The sequence below is a fragment of the Clarias gariepinus genome, chromosome 12, assembly GCF_024256425.1.
Source record: "Clarias gariepinus isolate MV-2021 ecotype Netherlands chromosome 12, CGAR_prim_01v2, whole genome shotgun sequence".
Taxonomy (NCBI): domain Eukaryota; kingdom Metazoa; phylum Chordata; class Actinopteri; order Siluriformes; family Clariidae; genus Clarias; species Clarias gariepinus.
Window position 1 is genome coordinate 1,269,926 of NC_071111.1, and position 23,041 is coordinate 1,292,966.

A 23,041-nucleotide genomic window follows, 5' to 3' on the forward strand; every position below is an offset into this window, starting at 1 on the left:
GTTTAGAGTTAAAGAGAAGGAGTTAAGGAGAGGGAGAAGGAAAGAGGATTGGAGTTTATCAGATGGAAGGTTGAAATCTCCTAGAACAGTGAGAGGAGTGTTAGCAGAAGAAAAAAGACTAAGTAGCATGTCCATTTCATCTAGAAAGTTTCCGAGAGAGACAGGAGGACGGTAAATAACTAAGATGTGGAGGTTAATTGGAGAGGTTACCTTAACTGCATGAAATTCAAATGATGAAAAACTGAGATGAGACAGGGTGATAGGCGAGAAGGACCATCTCTTGGACAACAGGAGACCCGTACCACCACCTCTGCCAGTTTCTCATGGAGTGTGAGAAAATACATAGGCAGAGGATAGGGGAGCCAGTGTAGCTGAGTTCTGAGGAGATATCCAGGTCTCAGTTAGTGCTAGAAAGTCAAAAGAGTAATGGGTAGCTAGGGCAGAGATAAAATCTGCTTTCTTTACAGCAGATTGGCAGTTCCAGAGCCCACCTACCACCAGTGCAGGGCAATGAGACAGTACTGGAGGGTAGATGAGGTTTCTGGAAGATCTGCCTCTGCTGTGTGAGTAAAAGCATCTTGGTCTGTGAGAACTAACAGAGATACGTTGAAGACACATGCTAGACTAAGGTAACTGTCTATAAAACTTGTAATTTCTTGGTAAACAAGAGTTTGAGTCAATTCTCTGTGCACTGCCTTTGTTGCAGGATATGCTTATTAACCGCTACAGACATCTTCCATATATGTAGCTAAGCCCTGCCCACAATTCACACCTTAAGGAAGCCTGAAACCACTCTTGATTAATTACCTGAGAACAAACTGCTTTAGACCTACTTCAATCACACTGCAGTCAACACTACCAAACAGCAAAAACTAGGTACAGTATACACTATGAACCAATTGTGTTTTAAAAACAGTACAAAAGTTAAAAACCTACCTTACCAGTGGAGATGAATCCAATTTAGAAAACTATTTCATAAGTCGGATTTGTTCTTAAGTCCGACAACGCTAGTCTTATACGCCTTTAACAATGTAAAATGTAAAGCATACCAATCCACTTGACTAAGTCTCTGTTCACTTTACCCACACTGCCTCCATGTGGCCAAAACCTACAACGATACATAAAGAGTATTTAATCTCAAAAGTGAAATGTAACAGCGTTGTCTCTGAGCCATTAAATCATATGGGAAATTCAAGTACTGTTTTCCACTGTACTGTATTGAACTGTGAACTGTGTTTTGGTGAGGATTTTAGGATGTTGTTGAGCAATTTAGAAATATTTAGCATCAGGACAGCTTTACAGAACAGTTGGGGACAATCTGTATAGCAGTTAAATGTAGACCCTATAATTTGTCATTAAAGTTTACCATCATTTTTATCATAGGTGGGAAAATTCCCTTTATGCTAATTGCAACTAGACACTCCCTCGCTCTTTTTCTCACCATCATTCTGTATCTCTCTGTCTCTCCCCCTCTCTTTCACTGTCATTCTGTTGAGCTAAACAGGTGAAATAAAATGTCAAGAATCTGACAAACAAAAGTCAATTTGAGACGCTCATTCTGCTTCCCACCCTTCTATTCTTGAACCCATTACACTTATGTATTAGTAAAAATAATAAATCTGGGGCAACATCCTCTGGATGTGGTGATTCCATAAACTTTGCCAACGGTTGTAAGTATCTCCGGGAACCTGTTTTAATCTTACAGGCACTATTGATCAAAAGCACTTTCTACTGCATTATGAACATTAAAGTATATAATACACTGTCATTAAAAAAGCTGCGTAACTAAAAAAACTATGAATTGTGGGGAAAAGCAAAGATGTAGCAACAAAGAGCTTGCAAATGCATAAGCAACACTAACAAAGCTGTATTCATTCACAGAATGGTGTCACACAACAAAGCACAGAGACACACTCTACACTGCTGTGATTAATCAGGGAGACGAGGCAAGGAGAGCGTGAAACGATAACATGAGTTAAATTTCAACGATTGTTACACTACATATAATACTACATTGCATATGTACAGTGTCTCAGTATAGCACAAAAGGATTGTGTTGAGTCCACCACATGTGAGTAAGTAAGAAGTATTCTCCTGAATGTAAATGAATATGTGACATAAAGTTTGTCTTTATTATTGTTGTTGTTGTTGTTGTTGTTATTGTTTGTAATTATAGAATTGCTGTAAAAAGTAAATATTTTTAATATAATATAATTAAAATTTAACTCAAAGTCTATAACATTGATATATATTTATGATAAAAAGCTCTTTAAATGTGTCCTATTTTAGTGTCTCTGATTAGTATTATTATTTAAGCTCCCATGTTTAGTTCTTGTCTTGCATCCATTATATTTTGTTTATCCCTGTTTGCGTTACTCCTGTTTAAGTATCAGTAGGGTTTACTGATGGTAAAAAAAACGTATTGTTACCTCTGTTCAAGTTTATGTTTCTGATTTATATTGTTAAAAATAGTCACCTACACATATGTTGTGCCTGCGAACCATGATACATGACAGAATTTAAGAGCTCCAACTCCAATGTAGTGAATCGGCCACCCCTAATGGTCCTAAAAAAAAATTTGGGGGATGGGGTGGGGGTGTGTGTGTCTATGACTGAGTTGACTGGCAATGAGAAGCATGTGGGGTAAAAGAACAGAATCTCTGAGACCCTCAAAGGGAAGGGTAAAGGCAGTGAACATATGAGATGAGCAGACTTTGTGGGTAGCTCCTTCATGATCTGGCAGCAAGCCAGTAATGTGGAAGAAAAAGCTGTGAGATCCCTCATGGTGATCCAGATGGAGACCCCTCCCCATATTGACCACAAGAGAAGCACTGAGGGTTCAGTGCATGGCTGTGTCCAGGGTTAAGAGAAACTCTGTACCTCATAAATACTAAGCAATCAACAAGGAACAACAGCAATGACTCTACGCCATTTAGCAGCAAGTTATGGAGCTTGATATTCGAATAGACATATGCCATGTTGCTCTTTCAGCTTAGCATGAGGTGGAATGGATGCAAGAACTCCTGAATGAAGGATCTTTGCTTACCACACAGCTGGCTTTGCTCAAGAGGGAGGTCAATAGAGATGTGCAATTGAATTAAGTTTGAGTTACATTTTCTGATGTTAACATTGTTGGCCCTGTCACGCTTCCTAGCTCTGTTAGGTCTCCTAATAGACAAAGACAAAGACGCCTATTCGAGCCGCCTGGTGATAATTAACGTTAATAGGATCTCGGACTAAACTCTACGCCCTGCCTTTATAATGCGGAGCAAGCCCGAGATACTATTAACGTTAATTATCGCCAGCCGGCCCGAATATGTGGCTCCGTCCCTTTGCATACCTGCAGAAGGGTGTGCCATCTATCTAGAGAGCCTATGAGGGTGAGCAAGGTGTGATAGAAGATTTGGGCACACGCCCATCACAGGACATTGACATTGTCCCTGCCTCTGGCACTGCTGAGTAAGACCCCAGCCTTGTTCGGGACTCAACCCAGGGTTTGTACCAGGTGCCCCCGTGCCCACATTCTCCACCAGTGTAAATATGTTGCATGAGTGGCACCATTAAGCGAAATGGAGAAGGAAAGAGTTAAAGAAGAGAGGATGGAAAGAAAAGGAAGGAAAGTTGGTGCACGTGCAGGTCTGGGGGCAGTGCCATGCTGGCATGCGGGCACATAGCTTTTCTTCCCTTTCTTTCCATCCTCCCTCCTTTAACACTTTCCTTCCCCCATTTCTCCTAAATAAATTGCCCCTTTTTCCCGTAAGACCTTGCCTCGGGTCTGTGCTTTATGTTGCCGCCTGTGCAACATGGGTCGAACCCGTTACAGGGCTCCAAAAAGGGTGCAGCAGAATTCATAAGCATCAGTGACAGCGAATCCTCAACAATCCACTTGTCGCTCTCTTCCTATAAATGGTGCCCAGTGGCATATGCTGGTGAGTAGGATGACATATGCATGCTATTTATGTCGTATTCCTCTCCCCCAAAACTCTGATTTGTGTAAGAGCCCCTTCGCTTGCACACCGCCAAGAAGAAGCACTTCCAGGTAGGCATTGAAACATCCTCTTTCAACCCTGCACTGCTTGAGACATGCCTAGCCTTGTTTCAGCCAAACACTGCATCATCTCCACTTATCTCTGCAGCATTGTCTAGTGCAGAAGACATCATGCTTATCCCACTGCCTGGATTTGAGGACATTATGTTTGTTCTGCTATTCGGGTTCGAAGACATCATGTTTGCGTTGCCACTTCCCATCACCTCCCAGCCTCACTTTAAATTCAAATTAAATTCAAACTTTATTTGTCACATACACAGTCATACACAGATATGCAGGGAAATGCTAAGACAACTGCCCGTGACCTTAAAATAAAAGACTATGAATAGAAAATAATTATGAAAAAGAAAATAGAAAGTAAATTTAACTAAGAAAGAATAAAATATAAGAAATATACAATATAAGAAAAATATCTGAAGAAATATAGAAAAATAAGAAACAGCTGTACAATATAGAGCTATAGAATTTATAGACTTTTTGTGTGGGAATGAAGTTGAATATAAATTGAATATAAATGGAAATTTCACATATTTAAAGTGCCTTGTGCATCTGGGTAACAGAACGTCCAGGGGGTGTGCAAATATGCTTGAAAGTGACATATTTAAAGTGACTTGTGATAGGGTAATTTAACTAATGTCCACGAATGTGTAGTTGTGCAGTGGCCACTAGTTTAAATGAATGTCCAGAATGTCCACAGTGAGTGCAAAAACAATATGTGTGTATATGCAAAATGGATCAGTACTGTGTGGTGCATTGACTAAGAGACTGTATTGCCTGCGGAAAGAAGCTCCTCCTCAGTCTTTTACTGTCAGTCCTCCCCAGTCAGCTTTCCTGACCTCAACAGAGATAATATTGCTGGGGTGGATAAGTCCTTCACGATCTTTCTGGCCTTGGTCCAGCACCACCTGCTGTAGATCGAGTGCAGGTCAGGGAGCTCAGTGCAGATGATGCACTCGGCTGATCGCACCACCCTCTGTAGAGCTCATCTGTCCTGCATGGTGCTGTTCCCGAACCAGGTTGAGATGTTTTCCATCAGGATCCTCTCTATGGTGCAGGTGTAAAAGTTCCTGAGCACCTTGGAGGGCAGTCTAATGTCTCTCAAGCGTCTGGTAGAGACGCCACCTTTTTCATGTGACAGGAACATGACAGGTCCTGTGTAATGTGAACTGTGAGGTGTTTGAAGCTCTCCACTCTCTTCACTGGGCTCTCGTTGATGGCGGGGGTCTGGTAGTTCCTCTCCTGCTTAGTGCTAAAGTCCACTATTAACTCCTTTGTCTTATTGACGTTTAGAAGGAGGTTGTTCCTCTGGCACCAGTTCTCCAGATTCCCAATCTTCTCCAGGTAGGCCGATTCGTTGTTGTCAAAGATCAGGCCCACCACGATGGTGTCATCAGCAAACTTAATGATGGTGGTGGAGCTGGTAGTGGCCACACAGTCATACATGTACAAAGAGTACAGCAGGGGGCTCTGAACGCAACCCTGCGGGGTTCAGTGCTGAGAGTGAGGGAGGCTGAGACATGCTCACCCATACTTACTGCCTGTGGTCTGTCAGTTAGAAAATTAGAGATCCACTGGCACAAAGATGAGTTGAGTCCCAGGTGCTCCAGCTTGGTGGTGAGTGTGGAGGGAATTATGGTATTGAATGCTGAACTATAGTCGATAAAGAGCATTTTAACATAATTCCCCCTCCTAGTGTCCAGGTGAGTGAGTGACGTGTGGAGGAGGTGAGAGATGGCATCGTCAGTTGAACGATTTGGACGGTAAGCGACCTGTAGTAAGTTCAGTGTGTCCGGTAGTGAAGAGATGATGAAGTCTCTGACCAGGCGCTCAAAGCACTTCATCACTACTGAGGTGAGGGCTACAGGGCAATAGTCATTAAGAGAAGCAGGATGGGGTTTCTTCGGAACAGGAACAATGATGGACTCCTTAAAGCACGTGGGGATTACCGACTGAGATAAAAGAAGGTTGAATATCTCTGTAAACACAGGTGCTAGGAGGTCTGCACAGGCTTTGAGGACTCGACCTGAGATGCCGTCTGGTCCTGCTGCTTTCCTGGTGTTCACTTTCCTCACGTCATGCTCGGAAATGATGAATGCGCTTCCAGTGCTGGCAGTGTCTTCCTAGTGAGCATAGAATGTGTTTAGGTCGTCTGCCAGAGTCACGTCCGCGTTCGTCATACCGGTTGTTGGTGCTTTTTAGTCCGTTGTTGTTCTTAATCCCTGCCACAGGCTCCTAGAGTCACTTCAGTTTCCTCCTGTAGTGCTGCTTCGCCTCTTTTACCGCCTTCCAGACGTTATATGACGCAGCTACAGGTCCATGTCCCCTGATGCAAGTCCCACGTTGTAGGCAGCGGTGTGAGATCTTAGAGCGTCGCTGATGATTTTATCCACCTTTGGCTTCTGGTTGGGAAACGTTTTGATAGTCGCTTGCGCTGTTGCACCAGCTGCTGTTCACCATTAAGCACACACCGCCTCCCCTTGACTTTCCGAGTCCCGCGTCCTGTCCATGCGGTGAACCGAGAAGAACTCAGCCGGCTGGATGGCGTGGTCCGGCACCACTGGGTTCAGCCATGTCTCAGTGAAGCAGAGGAGATTGCAGTCCCGAATGTCTCTCTGGAACTTTACCCTGGCCGTAAGGTCATCAAGCTTGTTCCCCAGTGACTGGACTTTGGCGAACAGGATGCTAGGCAGAGGTGTGCGGTGTGCACGGGCTCTCAGCCTGTTTCTGACACCGGCTCATTTTCCTCAGGGCTGCCGCTTCGCGTCCTTTGTTCTCCCTCAGGATCTCACTCTGTCAGCTCAGATCCAGAGTTAAATACATCGAATTGTGAGTACATTGTATACCAATAGAAACAAGAGTGTCTCTATCATACCTAATGTACTCAATGGTGATGAGTTTGCCAGTGTAAAGTTACTGAAAGATAACTTAAAAAAAGAAAACAAAGTAAAATAGGTCGGAGCAGTCGTGATGGCAAGACGCCATCTTGGCAACATGGCAACTACTGTAGTGCTGATGCCACCACATGGATTTGGAGAGGTTGAGCTGACACAAGAACAAGTTCTGTGTTCTAGTTTAGCTCAGTTACCATATCAAACTCCAGTGCTGTCCTTGCAACAAGCGTGTGTAATCTAAACATCAATGAGTGTTTTGCCTTCCAATGGACTTGCATCCCACCAGTGTTTCTGTAAAAGATTCTGCATTTACCATGACCATGCCCGGGATAAAGCTCTAACTAATGAAAGAACATAAAAAATGATAGGTACAGTCAAGCAGATGTCAGTTGTCATAAAAAAAAGCTTCCCGTACATATTAGGAACTTACTTAATAAGCTTTTAATAACCATTGAGAGCTGTATTGTTTTATTCCAGTATGTTTGTGTGTGAATGAGTATGTATTACTTTTTTATTTTAGGTGCTGTTTCTGACTGAAAGTATGAAAGCTGGAGAGCAATTTGTTTTCACCTCTTGCTTGTTTCAAGGTTTGCAAATTAATTATTATTAAATGTTATGCATTTAGTAAAAAAAAATTTATGTGTGACAATAATATTTTTGTTATGGTGTTTGCTTGCAGCTGTTTTGTGTAGAGAATTCTTGATCAATCTACCAGAAAGTATAGAAGCTGTGAGAGGACTCTGTGTTTTCATACCCTGCAGTTTTGATTTTAATGAACAATATGAAGCACAACTATATATAAATCCTGTAGGAGTCTGGTATAAAGGTGACAATTGGGCAAAACACAAAGTTTTTTCCTCAAAAACTTCTGAAGGCAACCAGATTGATGGCAAAATCATAGGAGACCTCAGGAGGAAGAACTGCACCACCATCTTCTACAACGTCAATGAAAGCGACAGTGGAGAATATTATTTTAGGATAGTGTCTGGAAATCTGAAATATATTTATCCTTCTTCTTTTTATTTAAATGTCAGAGGTGAGCGCTGCAACACAGCATAGTACAGTATGTATGTAATTACAATAATGATGCACTAGAACATATTTAAAACTTATCTCTGTAATACTGTGTATTTATCTCAGGCTCTCCAATCATACCCTCAATAAGACTGTATAAGGAGGATCAGGGGGAGGTGGAGGACCAAAATGAGGTGGTGGAGGGAACTTCAGTGAGGCTCATTTGCCTTGCTCGATCTCCATGTCCCTTCAACCCCCCCACTTTTACATGGAACTTCCTGCCAGAGGATGGAACACATGAACAAAATCACAATACCAGATTTAGCTCCTCTCAGCTGAACTTCAATGCTACTCACCTGCATCATGGACTTGATTTCACCTGCAATGTCACCTACTGGCTCCAGAACAACACCAAATCAGTACAGAGCTTTTTTATGCTACATGTTTTGTGTAAGTGCTTCTCAACCAGCCCACATTCCGTACACTTTAATTATACAAAGATATTTACTTATATATACTTCCTTCTTTAGATGGTCCAAGAAACATGTCAGTAATAGCATCTCCATCTGCTTCAGTGGATTTGGGCAGTTCAGTGTCTCTGAGTTGCAGCAGTGATGCAAACCCAGCAGTGCAGAGCTACACCTGGTACAGAGAGAATGGAGAGCACATAGGAAGCGGAACCCATCTTACCATCAACGAGACTGTTTCTACACACAGTGGTTTATACTACTGTAAAGCTCAAAACCAGCAAGGAGAACAGAAGGCATCTGTCTACCTGGATGTTCAGTGTGAGTTCAGTTGTGTGGCATTAGAGTTGGCATGGAGTCAGGGGTGGTGGGGCGGCTTGGGGGAATGAAACAGATAATTAGCAAAAGATTGCATTAAAGATAATTATCATTAAAGATTGCCAGTGACTCAACTGTACTGACATTTAGAGGAAGTTTATTTCACCACCCAAGTGCCAGAACAGAAAACAGTCAACAATGTGTGTCTTCCTCATTTCCTGGGGTGATGTGGGAGAATTTAGAAAGGTTCAAAACAAGCCATGCAGCTGCTTTTTGGATCAACTGCAGGGGACCAGTAGTGCACTAAGGCTGACCAACCAGGTGTAAGTTGCAGTAGTCCTAAAATAACAAAGGACTGAATAAGCAGCTGAGTATCTTGTGTGAAGAAAAATGGATTGCTTATTTTGCTCTTGTAAAGAAAAAATCGACAACAGCAAGTAAGGTAGCAATGTGTGGGAAAATGACAGTTGATTGTCCAGAGTTACCCCAAGTTTGCGGTCAGTGACTAAAGGAGTTATCCAATTGTTGTCCAGGGAGATCATAAGATCCTGACAGGGAATAAATCACCTAGAATAAACAGCAGTTTGGTTTTAGTTGATAAACCTGCTATTCAGGATGAGATGTTTGACAGACATTCTAAGATCCAGGTGGAAATCTGAGTGTCTGAGGAAAGAAAGGAGTATGGTTTGAAAAACCGTGTAAGGATATGACCCCACCAAAAGCCTGGGTATAGAGGGAGAAAATAAGAGGTCCAAGTACTAAGCCTCATGGGACTAGTGGGCGAGCACCAGAACATTTCCCAATTAGAAACCGTGGGTGGATAAAACCATCTGCGAAGCTCTGAGATCTCACACTGCTCCTTATAATGCAGGACTTGCATCGGGGTACATAGACCCGTACAAGGCTGCGTCACACATCGTCCGGAAGGCAGTGAAAGAGGCAAAGCAACACTACGGGAGAAAACTAAATGCACAGCTCCAACAGAATGACTCTAGGAGCCTGTGGCAGGGACTAAGGACAATAACGGACTACAAAGTACCACCGGTATGACGAACACGGACGTGACTTTGGCAGACGAGCTGAACACCTATGCTTACTTCCAGGCTGCAACTAAAGATGCTAACGATGTTAAGCAGCTCCAATGGCTGCCTACAGGACAACACTGCCATCACCAGAAACACCGGAGACAGCATTAGAGGTTCAGTCCTCAGAGCCTGCGCAAACCAGTTAGCAGCTGTGTTTCCAGAGATATTCAACTTCTCTTTACCTCAGTTGTTGATCCCCACATGCTTTAAGGAGTCCATTATTGTTCCTGTCCCAAAGAAACCGCATCCTCCTTCCCTCAATGACTATCATAAGTATGGTTTCCCGTTTACTTCTTCCTTCAAATGTTGCTGAGAGGTTGAAGAGAATGAACGACGACAATTTAGCTGATCGAGCAGCATGGAGGGTCTCAGTGACAGACAGAGGCGCAGTCTCAGTGGAATGTGCCATTTTTATTCTGGATTGGTTAAGATAATTGATGTTGTTAATGGTTGTGATGAATGGGAGGAGATCTTGTGAGATGGCCTAGAGTATTGTGGATGGTGGCTGGGATTGGAGAAGGTGATGATATGCTGAATCTTTTCGATTGTTAGGCTGGAGTATTTTGCTAGGGGAGGAGTTTTGCTGTAGGGGTTGAGGTGGGAGCAAAAGTCTAACCGATTGCTGATATTTTCCATCAAAAACTATTATACTGTTGGAGCATGGAGCGACTGAGCTGTCCACACGAAGCTGTGCAGGGACTTGGCCAGGAAACAGCGGCAGCAGCGCGGGGACAACTAGCCGAAGGACACCGAGGTGCCCGCGTCTGCTATGGGCCTCATCAACTGTAGACTAGCCACACACCTGAGTCACGGCCCATAAAGGTCAGTCCTGAACACACTGACACCACAGGGAGACACATCACACTCTGCGCTGATATGAACACAATCACTGATATAAACCAAGCGAGTGTAGATCACGAAGTCAGTACAGTAGTCTGGGCTGACAGTGAGCACACCCCTAACGTCTGCTCTGAAGAAGTACAGCAACCACAGACCAGCACACCACCACCGCCCCCCTAAAAGAGCACTACAGCCAATACCAGGAGGAAAAAAGAGGACACGTCTGTCACAGAACCCATCAGAAAATGCCAAACCCGCAGTGGTGCAACACAGGAGACTGAAGGAGCAGGGTGCAGCAAAGAACACATAGACACAACCATAAACACAACCAAAGACATGCAGGAACAAGCAAACAACTTTCCAGAACAACTAAACCAACTACAGATACCTAACGTAAAAAGGAGATAATTTAATAAAAACGTTAATGCAAAAGGTAAAAGCAGTGAGAAAGAAAAAAAACAAAAACCCACTGACACTCAAGAAGTAAAAATGGGCAGAAGCTAAAAAAAACTATCTCTGAACAAGACTGTAAATATATATATATATATATATATATATGACTGTATATATAAATATATAAATATATATATATAAAATATGTATATACAGTGGGGTAACTAGTAGAGCACAGAGGAGCCTCTTAAAGAAGAAGTCTGTGAGAGACAGAACTCTTGCTTGTTTGTAGGTTCAAATGCTAATTTTACACCATAATTTGCAAATAAATTCTTTAAAAATTGTACAGTGTAATTTCCTGGATTTTTTTTCTTTCTTATTTTGTCTTTCATAGTTGAGGTATACCTATGATGAAAATTACAGGCCTCTCTCATCTTTTTAAGTTGAAGAACTAACACAATTGCTGGCTGACTAAATACTTTTTTGCCTGACTGTATGTGTGTATGTATATGTGTGTACATAGCATATTTATATGTGTATATGTATGTACATATGTATGCAAATAACACCTCACACAAGCAAAAATATGTAAATATGTAACACTGTTTCCATTAATTAATTGTGTTAAAATCTCAAATCTACGGTGGCCCTGAAGTGCAAAACAAATTAACAAAACTGAAAACAAAATAACAAATTCAAAACCAAATTAACAAAATGGAAAACAAAATAACTAATATCTGACTGGCCGAGAAGTGCAATACAAATTAACAAAACGGTAAAAAAAAATTTAAAACCAAATAACAAAATATATATATATACATTTTTTTGGAGGGGGGGGGGGGGGGGGGGAGTTTTGTTGTTTTGTTTTTGGTTTTGTTATTTTGTTTTCGGATTTGTTAATTTGGTTTTGTTTTTGTTAATTTGTTTTCCGTTTTGTTAATTTGTATTGCACTTCTCGGCCAGTCCGATACAAACCGGAAAAGGTAGGTATAGATTGTGAATGAAATGCTTACCGCTAATTGGACGAGTGTGTGTTAGCGGTTGGTGATGTGGTGGGACATGAGCACATACTGATCTTTCCCCTGAGCTCCCCAGCTAAGAAAGTAGTCCTGTCTAATGTTCCCCCTTTTATATCTGACAGTGTGATAGCAGCAGAACTGTCCAGATACGGACGCCTGGTCTCCCCTATAAAGAAAATCCCCCTTGGCTGTAAAACTTTGATTATAACATATTCGCCTCCTCAGAGACCGATATAAAATGTTTTAAATGTGGTGCAATGGGACATCTTGTCCGTGCCTGTCCTGAAAGACAGAGTGATCCTGATGCTCCTGTGCGACCGGGTCAAGACTCCACCCTGCCGGCCGTGGCCTTTTCCCCCCACGACCAATGCCCAAAGTGAACGAATCCCAAGCCCAGCCTGCAATCCAAGAGTCAGCTGAAACAACATTGACACCAAAAGCAACATGCTCGACTAAACTGGACCAAGGGGAACCCAACGTGACCCAACCGGCACCAGCGAGGCCGAGCACGACTGATAAGGTCACAGAGGGCTCGGGTGCAGCGCTGGAGTCACCCGTCCTCTCGGTGATGGGTACAAGGGCGAAGAGCCGAGTTCAAGTTCAAGTAGGCTTTATTGTCATTACAACCATATACAGTTAGTACACAGTGAAACGAAACAACGTTCCTCCAGGACCAAGGTGCTACATGCAACATAAATTTACAACATAAATTAACAGAGACACTAAACTAGCTAACCAAGAGGCCTAGTTAACTGGCTAGCAGAGACAGGACAGAGAGACCTAACATAAATTACAACATAAATTAACAAAAACTAACTAGCTAAGTATAACTATTTTTATAGACAACATAAAGTGCACGTGCAAATGTGCAAACAAGAGCAACAACAAAGTGACAGTGCGCAACCACGACATAACAGAACATAAAATATGGTGTTGAGGTAGTGGGTAAACGTAAACATTCTTTAAAAACAGCAGCAAGAATTGAGGAATTAGTGCAAAAATTAGTCCAGTAATGATCATTGTGCAAAAGATAAACAGTGAAGCATTTACAGGTTGGTGTGTACGATAATTTGGTGGTGTAGGTCAGTGTGTCTGCACTTGTGTTGATTAGTCAGTCCAGTCCCAATATTTTAAGGTAGTTGAGTTAAGCTGTGTGATAATGTTTGTGTTAGTGTGTCTGTGTGTGTGTGTGTGTGTGTGTGTGTGTGTTTATCAGTCCAGTCCCTTTTTGTTGAGGAGACGGATGGCTTGTGGAAAAAAGCTGTTGCACAGTCTGGATGTGTGTGCCCGAATGCTTTGGTACCTTTTTCCAGATGGCAGGAGTGTAAAGTGTGTGTGAGAGGGGTGTGTCCGATCAGCCACAATGCTGGTGGCTTTGCGGATGCAGCGTGTGGTGTAGATGTCTTCAATAGAGGGGAGAGAGACCCCGATGATCTTCTCCGCTGTCCTCACTATCCGCTGTAGGGTTTTGCGGTCTGATATGGCACAATTTCCAAACCAGACAGTGATGCAGCCGCTCAGAATGCTCTCGATAGTTCCTCTATAGAAGGTGGTCAGGATCGGTGGTGGAAGCTAGGCCTTTCTCAGTCTTCTCAGAAAGAAGAGACGCTGTTGGGCTTTCTTGTGTAGGGAGCTGGTGTTGAGGGACCAGCTGAGGTCCTTCTCTAGGTGGACACCCAGGAATTTGATGCTTTCGACGATTCCCACAGAGGAGCCGTTGATGCTCAGCGGAGAATGGTCGCCTCGTGTCCTCCTAAAGTCAACAACCATCTCCTTTGTCTTGTCAACATTTAGAGACAGGTTGTTGTCTTTACACCAGTCCGTTAGCCTCTGCACTTCCTCGCTGTCTGCTGACTCGTCGTTCTTGCTAATGAGACCCACCACGGTCGTGTCATCAGCGAACTTAATGATGTGGTTCGAACTGTGTGTTGCTACACAGTCGTGAGTCAGCAGTGTGAACAGCAGGGGACTGAGCACGCAGCCTTGTGGGGCCCCAGTGCTCAGTGTGGTGGTGCTGGAGGTGCAGTTTCCGATCCGTACTGACTGAGGCCTACCGGTCAGAAAGTCCAGGATCCAGTTGCAGAGGGAGGTGTTCAGGCCCAACAGGTTCAGCTTCCCAATCAGTTGTTGGGGGATGATAGTGTTGAATGCTGAGCTGAAATCTATGTTAAGCATTTGAACATATGTGTCCTTCTTGTCCAAGTGTGTGAGGGCAAGATGTAGTGTAGTGGAGATGGCGTCGTCTGTTGAGCGGTTAGGACGATACGCAAACTGCAGTGGGTCCAGTGAGGAGGGCAGCAGGGTCTTGATGTGTCTCATGACGAGCCGCTCAAAGCACTTCATGATGGTGGGTGTGAGTGCAACGGGACGGTAGTCATTGAGACAGGACACAGTAGACTTCTTGGGCACGGGGACGATGGTGGTGGCCTTGAAGCACGTGGGAACGACGGCGCTGCTCAGAGAGATGTTAAAGATGTCGGTGAGAACATCTGCCAGCTGTTCAGCACATTTTCTGAGCACTCTGCCTGGGATGTTGTCTGGTCCAGCAGCTTTACGTGGGTTGACTCTGCGTAGAGTTTTCCTCACCTCAGCTGTAGTGAGACACAGCACCTGGTCGTTCGGAGAAGGGGTGGTCTTTCTCGCCGCCACGTCGTTCTGCCTGTCAAACCGAGTGTAGAAGTTATTCAGCGCATCTGGAAGGGAGCCGTCACTGTCACAGGCAGTTGATGTCATCCTGTAGTGAGTGATGGCTTGTAAACCCTGCCACATGCGCCGTGTGTCGCCGCTGTCCCTGAAGTGATTGTGGATTCTCTGGGCGTGTGCGCGCTTTGCCTCTCTGATGGCCCGAGAAAGTTTGGCCCTTGCTGTTCTGAGGGCCACCTTGTCTCCTGCTTTGAAGGCAGAGTCTCTGGTCCTCAGAAGTGCACGCACTTCCGCAGTAATCCACGGTTTCTGGTTGGGTCGTGAGATGATGCTCTTGGAGACAGTGACATCATCGGTGCACTTGTTGATGTAGCTGGTCACTGATGACGTGTACTCCTCCAAGTCAGTGAAGTCGCCGTAAGTTGCAGCCTCCCTAAACATGTTCCAGTCAGTGCTCTCGAAACAGTCCTGAAGAGCAGAGATGGCTCCTGCTGGCCAGGTTTTCACCTGCTTCAGAACCGGTTTTGAGCACCTGACGAGTGGTCTGTATGCTGGAATTAGCATAACAGAGATGTGGTCTGAGTAGCCGAGGTGGGGGCGGGGCTCTGCCCGATATGCGCCGGGGATGTTTGTGTAAACAAGATCCAGCGTGTTTTTCCCTCTCGTTGCAAAGTCCACATACTGATGGAATTTAGGAAGCACTGACTTGAGATTTGCATAGTTGAAATCTCCAGCAACAATAAACAGTCCATCCGGGTGTGTATTTTGCAGTTTACTGATCTTTGTATACAGTTCCCATAGCGCTTCCTTAGCATTAGCGCTAGGTGGAATGTACACTCCGATAATGAAAACAGTGGTGAATTCTCGTGGTAAATAAAAAGGTCTGCATCTAACAATCACAAACTCCACTAGCAATGAGCAATAACTAGAAACTAGCACAGAGTTCTTGCACCATTTCGTGTTGATGTAAACACATAAGCCGCCAGCGCGAGTCTTACCGCACAGAGCTGCATTTCTGTCGGCGCGAAACGAGGCTAGCCCGTCTAGCTGAATAGCGGCGTCCGGTACTCTGTCGCTGAGCCATGTCTCCGTGAAAACAAAGACACAGCAGTCTCTAACCTCACGCTGTGTAGCCTGCTGAAGTCGGATGTAGTCCAGTTTATTGTCCAGGGAGCAGACGTTAGATAAGATGATGGACGGTAGAGCCGGCCGGCTAGGGTTTGTTTTTAGCCTAGCACAGACTCCCGCCCGCTCGCCGCGCTTCCGCTTCCTCGCGCACCGCTTCCGATGACCCTTCCTCCGGCCTCCGGCATCAGGCAACGCCGAGGCTTCGAGGCCTGGTTCACGCAGCAAGCCGAGGTCGCGTAGCTTTTCCCGCAGCTCATCATCGATATCATTTACCGGGTTATTTAGGTTGAAAAGTGTCTGGCTGTTGTATGTACGGACACCAGTTGCGAAGATATCCATACACATAGAAAAATAAACGCGCTACACACAAAATGTAAACAACGTAGCACCATTTTGGCTCCGGAGCGGCCGCTGCGTGCTACTGCCGCGCTGCCATCTTGGATCCAATCCAACTGGAAGCAGCAGCCACTGCACTGTCACAGGGGGACGAGGCGGACATAGAGATGGAAAAGGAGCCCCTCTTCAAGACACCCAAAAGGAAAAAAGACCGCAAAGGAGGAGGAAAAAAACTTCCCAAAAAACACAGGAACAGAATCAGACAGTGACGGTTACATATCGGACTCTGTGCTGATACTCACCCCTGAGGAAGAAAGAATGCCATTGATTTATAGCGAGGAGTCCATACACAGCTTCTTAGAAAAGACAAAAGGAGGCTCAAAAATCAAACTGGAAGATCACTTCCCAAACAAGAGACAGTTCATCCACGACGTCAAATATTACAAAAAACACAAAGCCTTTATTGACCGGGAAATATTTAGAATAAAGAAATGGATCACTAAAATAAACAAAGAACTCGCTGAGGAGGACTTCTTAGAATGATTTTACCTCTCTGCTGGACACTGGTATGTCTTCTTTCTTATATATAAGACTGTTTTTTTTTATCTATACACCTTTTAATAAATGGAATAAACATTGCGAGCTTAAATATTAATGGGGCAAGAACATATAAAAAAAGAGCTAAACTTTAAGAACTATTAAAACAGAAACACATCGATGTGGCTCTACTGCCGGAGACACACAGCGACTTCAAAAACTCTGCAGACTGGTCAAAAGAGTGGGACGGGCTCGCAATTCTGAGCCACAATATACCACTGAGTGCTGAAGTTGCACTGCTCTTTCCTCGCAATTTTATACCGAACTCTTATACAGTAGAAGAACTTTTAAATGGGAGGCTTTTAAAAGTGAGAACTTTTTATGAGAATGAAGTCTTTGTTTTTATTTGTGTGTACACTTCCACCAAGGCAGTAGAGAGGATGATGTTTTTAGACAAACTAAACAACGTCATTAATGACTGTAACTCTGCTAATATTTTAATTCTGGGTGGGGATTTTAACTGCACAACCGACAATCTGGACAGAAACCACAAATAACCTCACATGGCCTCCCGTAAACGCATGTGTGAGATGATGGAGGCCCAGGACTTAAGTGATATATGGAGAAACTTAAACACAAAACAAAGACAGTACACCTGGGCCCCTTCCGTAGATAACACACTCTCTCTGGCTAGACTCGATCAATTTTATTGTTTTAAACATCAACTGTCTTATTTTACGAAAAGTTTTATTACCCCAGTGGGCATCTCCGACCATAGCATGGTGCAGTGCACAGTCAGTAGGAAAAACCTAAAACCTAAGAGTGCCTACTGGCATTTTAACACTGTACTTTTAGAAGATGCCAATTTTATTGAGTCTTTTACTCATTTATGGACCAGTCTTAAATCACAAAAAGCTGATTTTAGCTCTCTACAGCAATGGTGGGACTTAGCTAAAGCACAAACAAAAGTTTTCTGTCAACAGTACACTCTCAATGTCACAAAAGACATTGTTAGATCAATGAGAGCTCTAGAGACCGAAATAGTGGAACTCCAGGGTTTGGAGACCACAGAAGATCAAAGAAAATATTGAATCCCTCAAAAAAAAAAAAACATAATGAATGCCCTGCTGGGCACTGCAGCACAGGGGGCGCTGGTCCGCTCACGTTTTAAACATGCTACGGAAATGGATGCTCCTTCCAAGTTCTTTTTTGGTCTGGAACAAAAAAATGGACAGAAAAGAATCATACATGCTGTGCGATCAGAATCAGGGGATCTCGTATCAGAGCCCACTGAAATTCGCAAGCAGACAAACAGCTTCTACTCAAAGCTGTATAGTAGTGAGTGGTCGGAAGCACATGCAATGGAGGAGACCTTTTTAAAAAAATCTGCCAAAATTGTCAGAACAAACGGCTACAGACATGGCAACAGAACTGACACTGGCAGAGATTCAGGAGGCTCTCCAAGGTCTGAAGAACGGGCGGGCGCCAGGTATAGACGGTCTCCCTGTAGAGTTCTACAAAACTTTTTGGTCAGTAATAGGACAGGATGTAGTAGAGGTGTTGCAGGACAGCGTGAAAGGAGGAAAGCTACCGGTGAGCTGCAGGAGGGCTGTCCTGACCTTACTGCCAAAAAAGGGGGACCTGACGCACCTGGAAAACTGGCGCCCGGTATCACTGCTGTGCACTGACTACAAATTACTCTCAAAAGCATTAGCCTCAAGACTGACAAAGGTACTGGAGCAGATCATTCATCACGACCAGACGTACTGCGTGCCTGGTAGGTCTATCTTTGATAACATACATTTAATTCGCGATATTTTGGATGTCTCTAGACTTTTGGATTTAAAGACTGGTCTCATTTTGCTGGACCAGGAAAAGGCTTTTGACACGAATATTTGTGGAAGGTGCTGGAAAGCTTTGGATTCAACCCAGGTTTCACAGCCATGATCAAAACATTGTAAGTGACATTGAGAGTGTACTGAAGGTCAATGGTGGTTTATGTGTTCCTTTTAAAGTACACAGAGGTATTAGACAGGGCTGCTCTCTATCAGGCATGCTATATTCCTTGGCAATCGAACCTCTTTTATGCAAACTGAGAGATCAGCTTTCTGGTTTTAATATACCTCATTTTAATATTTTAACCTGTCTTTCAGCTTATGCCGACGATCTAGCTGTAATGGTGAACACACAGACAGATGTGACTTTTTTAACTGACGTTTTAGAAGACTTTAAGATTTTATCATCGGCTAAAATCAACTGGAACAAAAGTGAAGCCATTTTAGTAGGAGAATGGGGAGGCGAGCAGCCCACACTACCAGGGGGTTTAACATGGAAAAAGAGCGGTTTTAAGTACTTGGGTGTCTACCTGGGTAGTGCTGAGTTTTTAAACAAAAACTGGGAGGGTATTGTTGAAGGCATAAAAGGCAGACTGAGCAGATGGAAGTGGTTGGTCCCAAAAATGTCTTACAGAGGACGAGTGCTGGTCATCAACAACCTAGCAGCATCGTTCCTGTGGCATAGACTGGCATGTATGGACCCACCACCAAACCTGCTAGCAAGCATACAGGCCCTACTAGTAGACTTCTTCTGGGACAAACTGCACTGGATTCCACAAAGCCTGCTTCACCTGCCTAAAGAGGAAGGAGGACAGGGCCTGGTGCAGCTAGCCAGCAGAACTGCAGCCTTCCGTCTGCAGTTCATCCAGAGACTCCTCACTGGAGCCAGTGACGAAGGATGGAGAGCAGCAGCCTTCACACTCCTACGCACAGTGGGAGGATTTGGACTGGACAGATCTTTGTTTTTAATGGACCCCACAGCACTGGACACGACTGGATTACCAGTTTTTTATTAAAGACTTTTTAAAATTTGGAACTTTTTTAAAAAACAAGTCAAAGGAAACAGAACCTTACACTGGCTGCTGGAGGAGCCCCTAGTCTGTGGAGGACATCTAGACATCTCTAGCGAAACCACCCCAGCACTATCCAAGACCCTGGTCTCGTGGGATCGTGACACTCTGGCAGCTGGTAAACATCACTGGAACAGACCTGTCTCGAGCAGAAGACTTGGCAGCACACATGGGACTCCAGTCTCAACGGGTCGCCAACCAACTCCTGCATCGATGGAGAACCACCCTAACGTCGGAGGAACGAGTTCAGCTGATGGAATATACAAGAAACGAGACCAGCTCTACAGAAGAGGAACCCTTTCCACAGCTGACCATAACTCCAGACCTAGAGGGATACGGCGGCCCCCTCCTGGAGCACAAGGGTGAGGACAAGATGAACTTTGCGACAGTGTCTGGTAAGGTTCTGTACAAAGCTTGCGTGAAGGTCTTAAACAAGAAAAAAATGAATAGGAGGTTGGACACCCCATGGCACACTGAACTGGGTTTTAATAATGATATTAAACCAGAGTGGAGAGCACTGTATAAACCACCATTAACCAAAACGTCTGCTGACCTCCAATGGAGGATTTTACATGGAATTGTCTCTGTGAACTCTTTTATCTCTATTTTAAATCCAGAAATAACACAAGAATGCCCCTTTTGTTCACAGACAGATACTGTTTTCCATGCTTTTATACATTGTTCCAGATTGTTGCCCTTGTTTAACCTTTTAAAATGCATTTCTTTACCACTGCATGTAGATTTTAATCACCAGTTTTTTATTCTTGGTTTTAAATATGTCCGTTTCAAATGCCAGCTTATTAATTTAACCATTGGTCAAGCCAAAATGGCAAAATGTATAAGCAGAAAAAAAATAAGCTGGCATAAAGTACAGACTGTGACCCCCAAAAGATCTTCTCCAGACTTATTAAATCAAGAATTTTAATTGATTTTAATTTCTACAAGAACATGAAGAACATAGACATGTTTAAAACAATATGGTGTTGTGGAGAGACCCTGTGCTCCGTAGAAGATGATGAACTAATCTTTACACCAAACTTAGCAAAAACCAACAACAACAACAACAACAAAAAAACCACAATAACTATTTATGTTTAAAAGAATAAGTACAATGTCTAAAAAATGTCTTATTTATTTATTTATTTACTAATTTTTAATCAATCTATCCTTATTCTATTTTTATACAACAAAATTTGTAAAATAAAGGATCGTAAAAGTAAAAAAAAAAAGTCTCTCTCTCTCTCTCTCTCTCTTTCAGATGCTCCTCAAATCTCTCCCTTCTCCAGCTGCAACAATGCTCAGGATTTGATTATGTGTTCCTGTGAGGTTCATGGAAATCCATCTCCTAAATTAGTGTGGCATCTCTCTGGTCAAACTGTTCTGCCGTCGGACAGCACGTCCATCCAAGAGGAGTCTGTGGGTGACACAGTTTTAAAAAGCTTCATTACCATACATCTGTCATTTTTAGGTACACCAACTTTGCAATGTATTGGTGTCAATAATCTGGGCATTGATGCCCACCTGTTTAATCTCAGCAAATCAGGTAAGCAACTACAACTACAAATGTTGCCACAATTACTTCTTTCTAAATATATAAATCCTTAAAATCTATTAAAAATGTAATTATTTCCTTCCAGAATGCAGACATACTCTAGTACCCTATCTGGTTCTATGTCTTTCTGTGCTTCTTCTTCTCTGTGTTGGCAGTATTAGTTTTCTCATCTACAAATTAAAGGAGTAAGTTACATGTGATAATTTTTTGTAATATTTCTACTACTAAAACCGGATCTAAAAATAATAAGCTATATTTAGTCACAAACAAAGATTTAATATTTGTCTAATTACAGATTATTTAATATCTCTTTTATTTAATGTCTTTTACAGATCATTTGGAAAAATAAAGGTGAGTCTAAAACAGAAGTGCAATCCTACAGGATAAAGTATGCATGAATTATGGCAATGGAATTTATGTTAATGTGCTCCATGATGGTGATGGTGGGGATGATGACGATCACATTTTACTGTTCGCTATTTAAAGGTTCTAAAGAGTGGGAATATTTATGCATCTCTCCAGCTCACTGCTCCAAACACTTATGAGATTGTGCAGACTCACAGAGGTGATTTTAGATTATTAACATCATTCATCATTGTTTAATTAACCTCTCTGGATCTTGAGAAAACATTAATATTATAATTTCTTATATGTTTCAGAAAGGAGGCTATAGGAGAACGTAGTGTGACAGGCTACACAAGCTGTATGAATACACATTCATTTGCTGGTCTAATTATTGTTTTCATGTGAATAGAGTTTACATTTGTTGTGGACGTAGCCCAGACAATACCCTGCCATACTGCCAGGGGGTGTCATTCTCACGTTCTCCACAAAGATGCCTGTGACATTTGTCAGAGCCATGTCCTGTTTCTTAACTATAAAAGCACATGGTCTGTAATTTCCCCACAAAGGATTACAGTGTGCCTGTCACGTGAAAGTTCTGAGCTGTTGGTTGTCTTTAATTTATTTGTGCATCAACCTGTTGCTGGCCCTGCACAGTCTGTTGGATTGTGTTTGCTGTTATTCAATTGGGAAATTTTAGACCAGTTTGAATTTGTACCAATAAAATCTTTTCTGTGGACATATAAACTTCTGTTTTTTTTTTTTTTTACTTTTAACATTTTGTTATGATATATTAGTGTGTCCCATCCTTGTTTTAAATAAAGGGGTAGGAGTTTCTCCAATTTAGAATAGTTAAACTAGTAAAACTTAAAAGTAGTGGGCATAAGTGAAATAAGGTAATAATGTTATTGATTTCATGCTGTGTGATGGGAAAATGCATAAATCTATGCATTATCTGTGGTATGTAAGAGCAAAGTTATATTTATTATTTTTGACATTATCGGCTGTGACAAACGCAAATCACCCTGGTCTCTTAATTGTACAGCAGACAAGTAGGGCTGTTCTATTAGCTGATTGTGGCCAGTGCTTTTTTCTAGGAGAGCATCATGGAGAAGATGTTAAGCACCTCAATAAACTCAGCAGAAAAGGCATATCTATCTATCTATCTATCTATCTATCTATCTATCTATCTATCTATCTATCTATCTATCTATCTATCTATCTATCTATCTCCTTAAACAGCTCCGCTGCATTCATAAGTATTTCCTTTACTTCTTCCTCAATTTTTTAAAAATATTATTTTAAGTTTTAGTGTTTCAGTTTTTTTGTTATTCTGCTGAAACTTTCTTTTCCTACTTCCCTCATTTTTATAGTCATGTGTGTCACTTTCTTCACTTCCTTCATTTCTGATTTCCATCCAAATCCATCTGAGCTGTCACTCATACTGGAAGCACAAACCTCACCACTCTCCTAAATCACTCTCACAAACGGGCGTCTCCTTTCTTCTTTCCTGTCACATAACC

General features: G+C 42.9%; 1 protein-coding gene across 3 annotated transcripts; it reads left to right on the plus strand.

The window, feature by feature from the left end:
* The first annotated feature begins 1,951 nt into the window (after positions 1-1,951).
* LOC128533941 (myelin-associated glycoprotein-like) lies at positions 1,952-22,235 on the plus strand. 3 transcript variants are annotated; one of them, XM_053508184.1, is made up of 10 exons: positions 1,952-2,075; positions 7,460-7,526; positions 7,619-7,975; positions 8,080-8,403; positions 8,484-8,741; positions 20,883-21,167; positions 21,262-21,361; positions 21,509-21,527; positions 21,663-21,741; positions 21,836-22,235. In XM_053508184.1, the coding sequence occupies exons 2-10, from the start codon at positions 7,481-7,483 to the stop codon at positions 21,847-21,849; spliced, it is 1,482 nt and encodes a 493-aa protein (XP_053364159.1). In that variant the 5' UTR covers positions 1,952-2,075; positions 7,460-7,480; the 3' UTR covers positions 21,850-22,235. The 3 variants fall into 3 exon arrangements, with proteins under 3 accessions (XP_053364159.1, XP_053364158.1, XP_053364160.1); XM_053508183.1 differs by having other exon boundaries at positions 1,952-2,071; XM_053508185.1 differs by lacking the exon at positions 8,484-8,741 and having other exon boundaries at positions 1,952-2,071.
* Positions 22,236-23,041: the final 806 nt, after the last annotated feature.

What these genes read in the sequence shown, in the direction of transcription:
- LOC128533941 (XM_053508184.1), top strand. Translation starts at nt 7,481, where the DNA reads ATGAAAGCTGGAGAGCAATTTGTTTTCACCTCTTGCTTGTTTCAAG. An exon ending in CACCTCTTGCTTGTTTCAAG is followed by an intron (nt 7,527 to 7,618) that starts GTTTGCAAATTA and finishes GTTTGCTTGCAG; the next exon opens with CTGTTTTGTGTAGAGAATTC. An exon ending in GTTTAATCTCAGCAAATCAG is followed by an intron (nt 21,168 to 21,261) that starts GTAAGCAACTAC and finishes ATTTCCTTCCAG; the next exon opens with AATGCAGACATACTCTAGTA.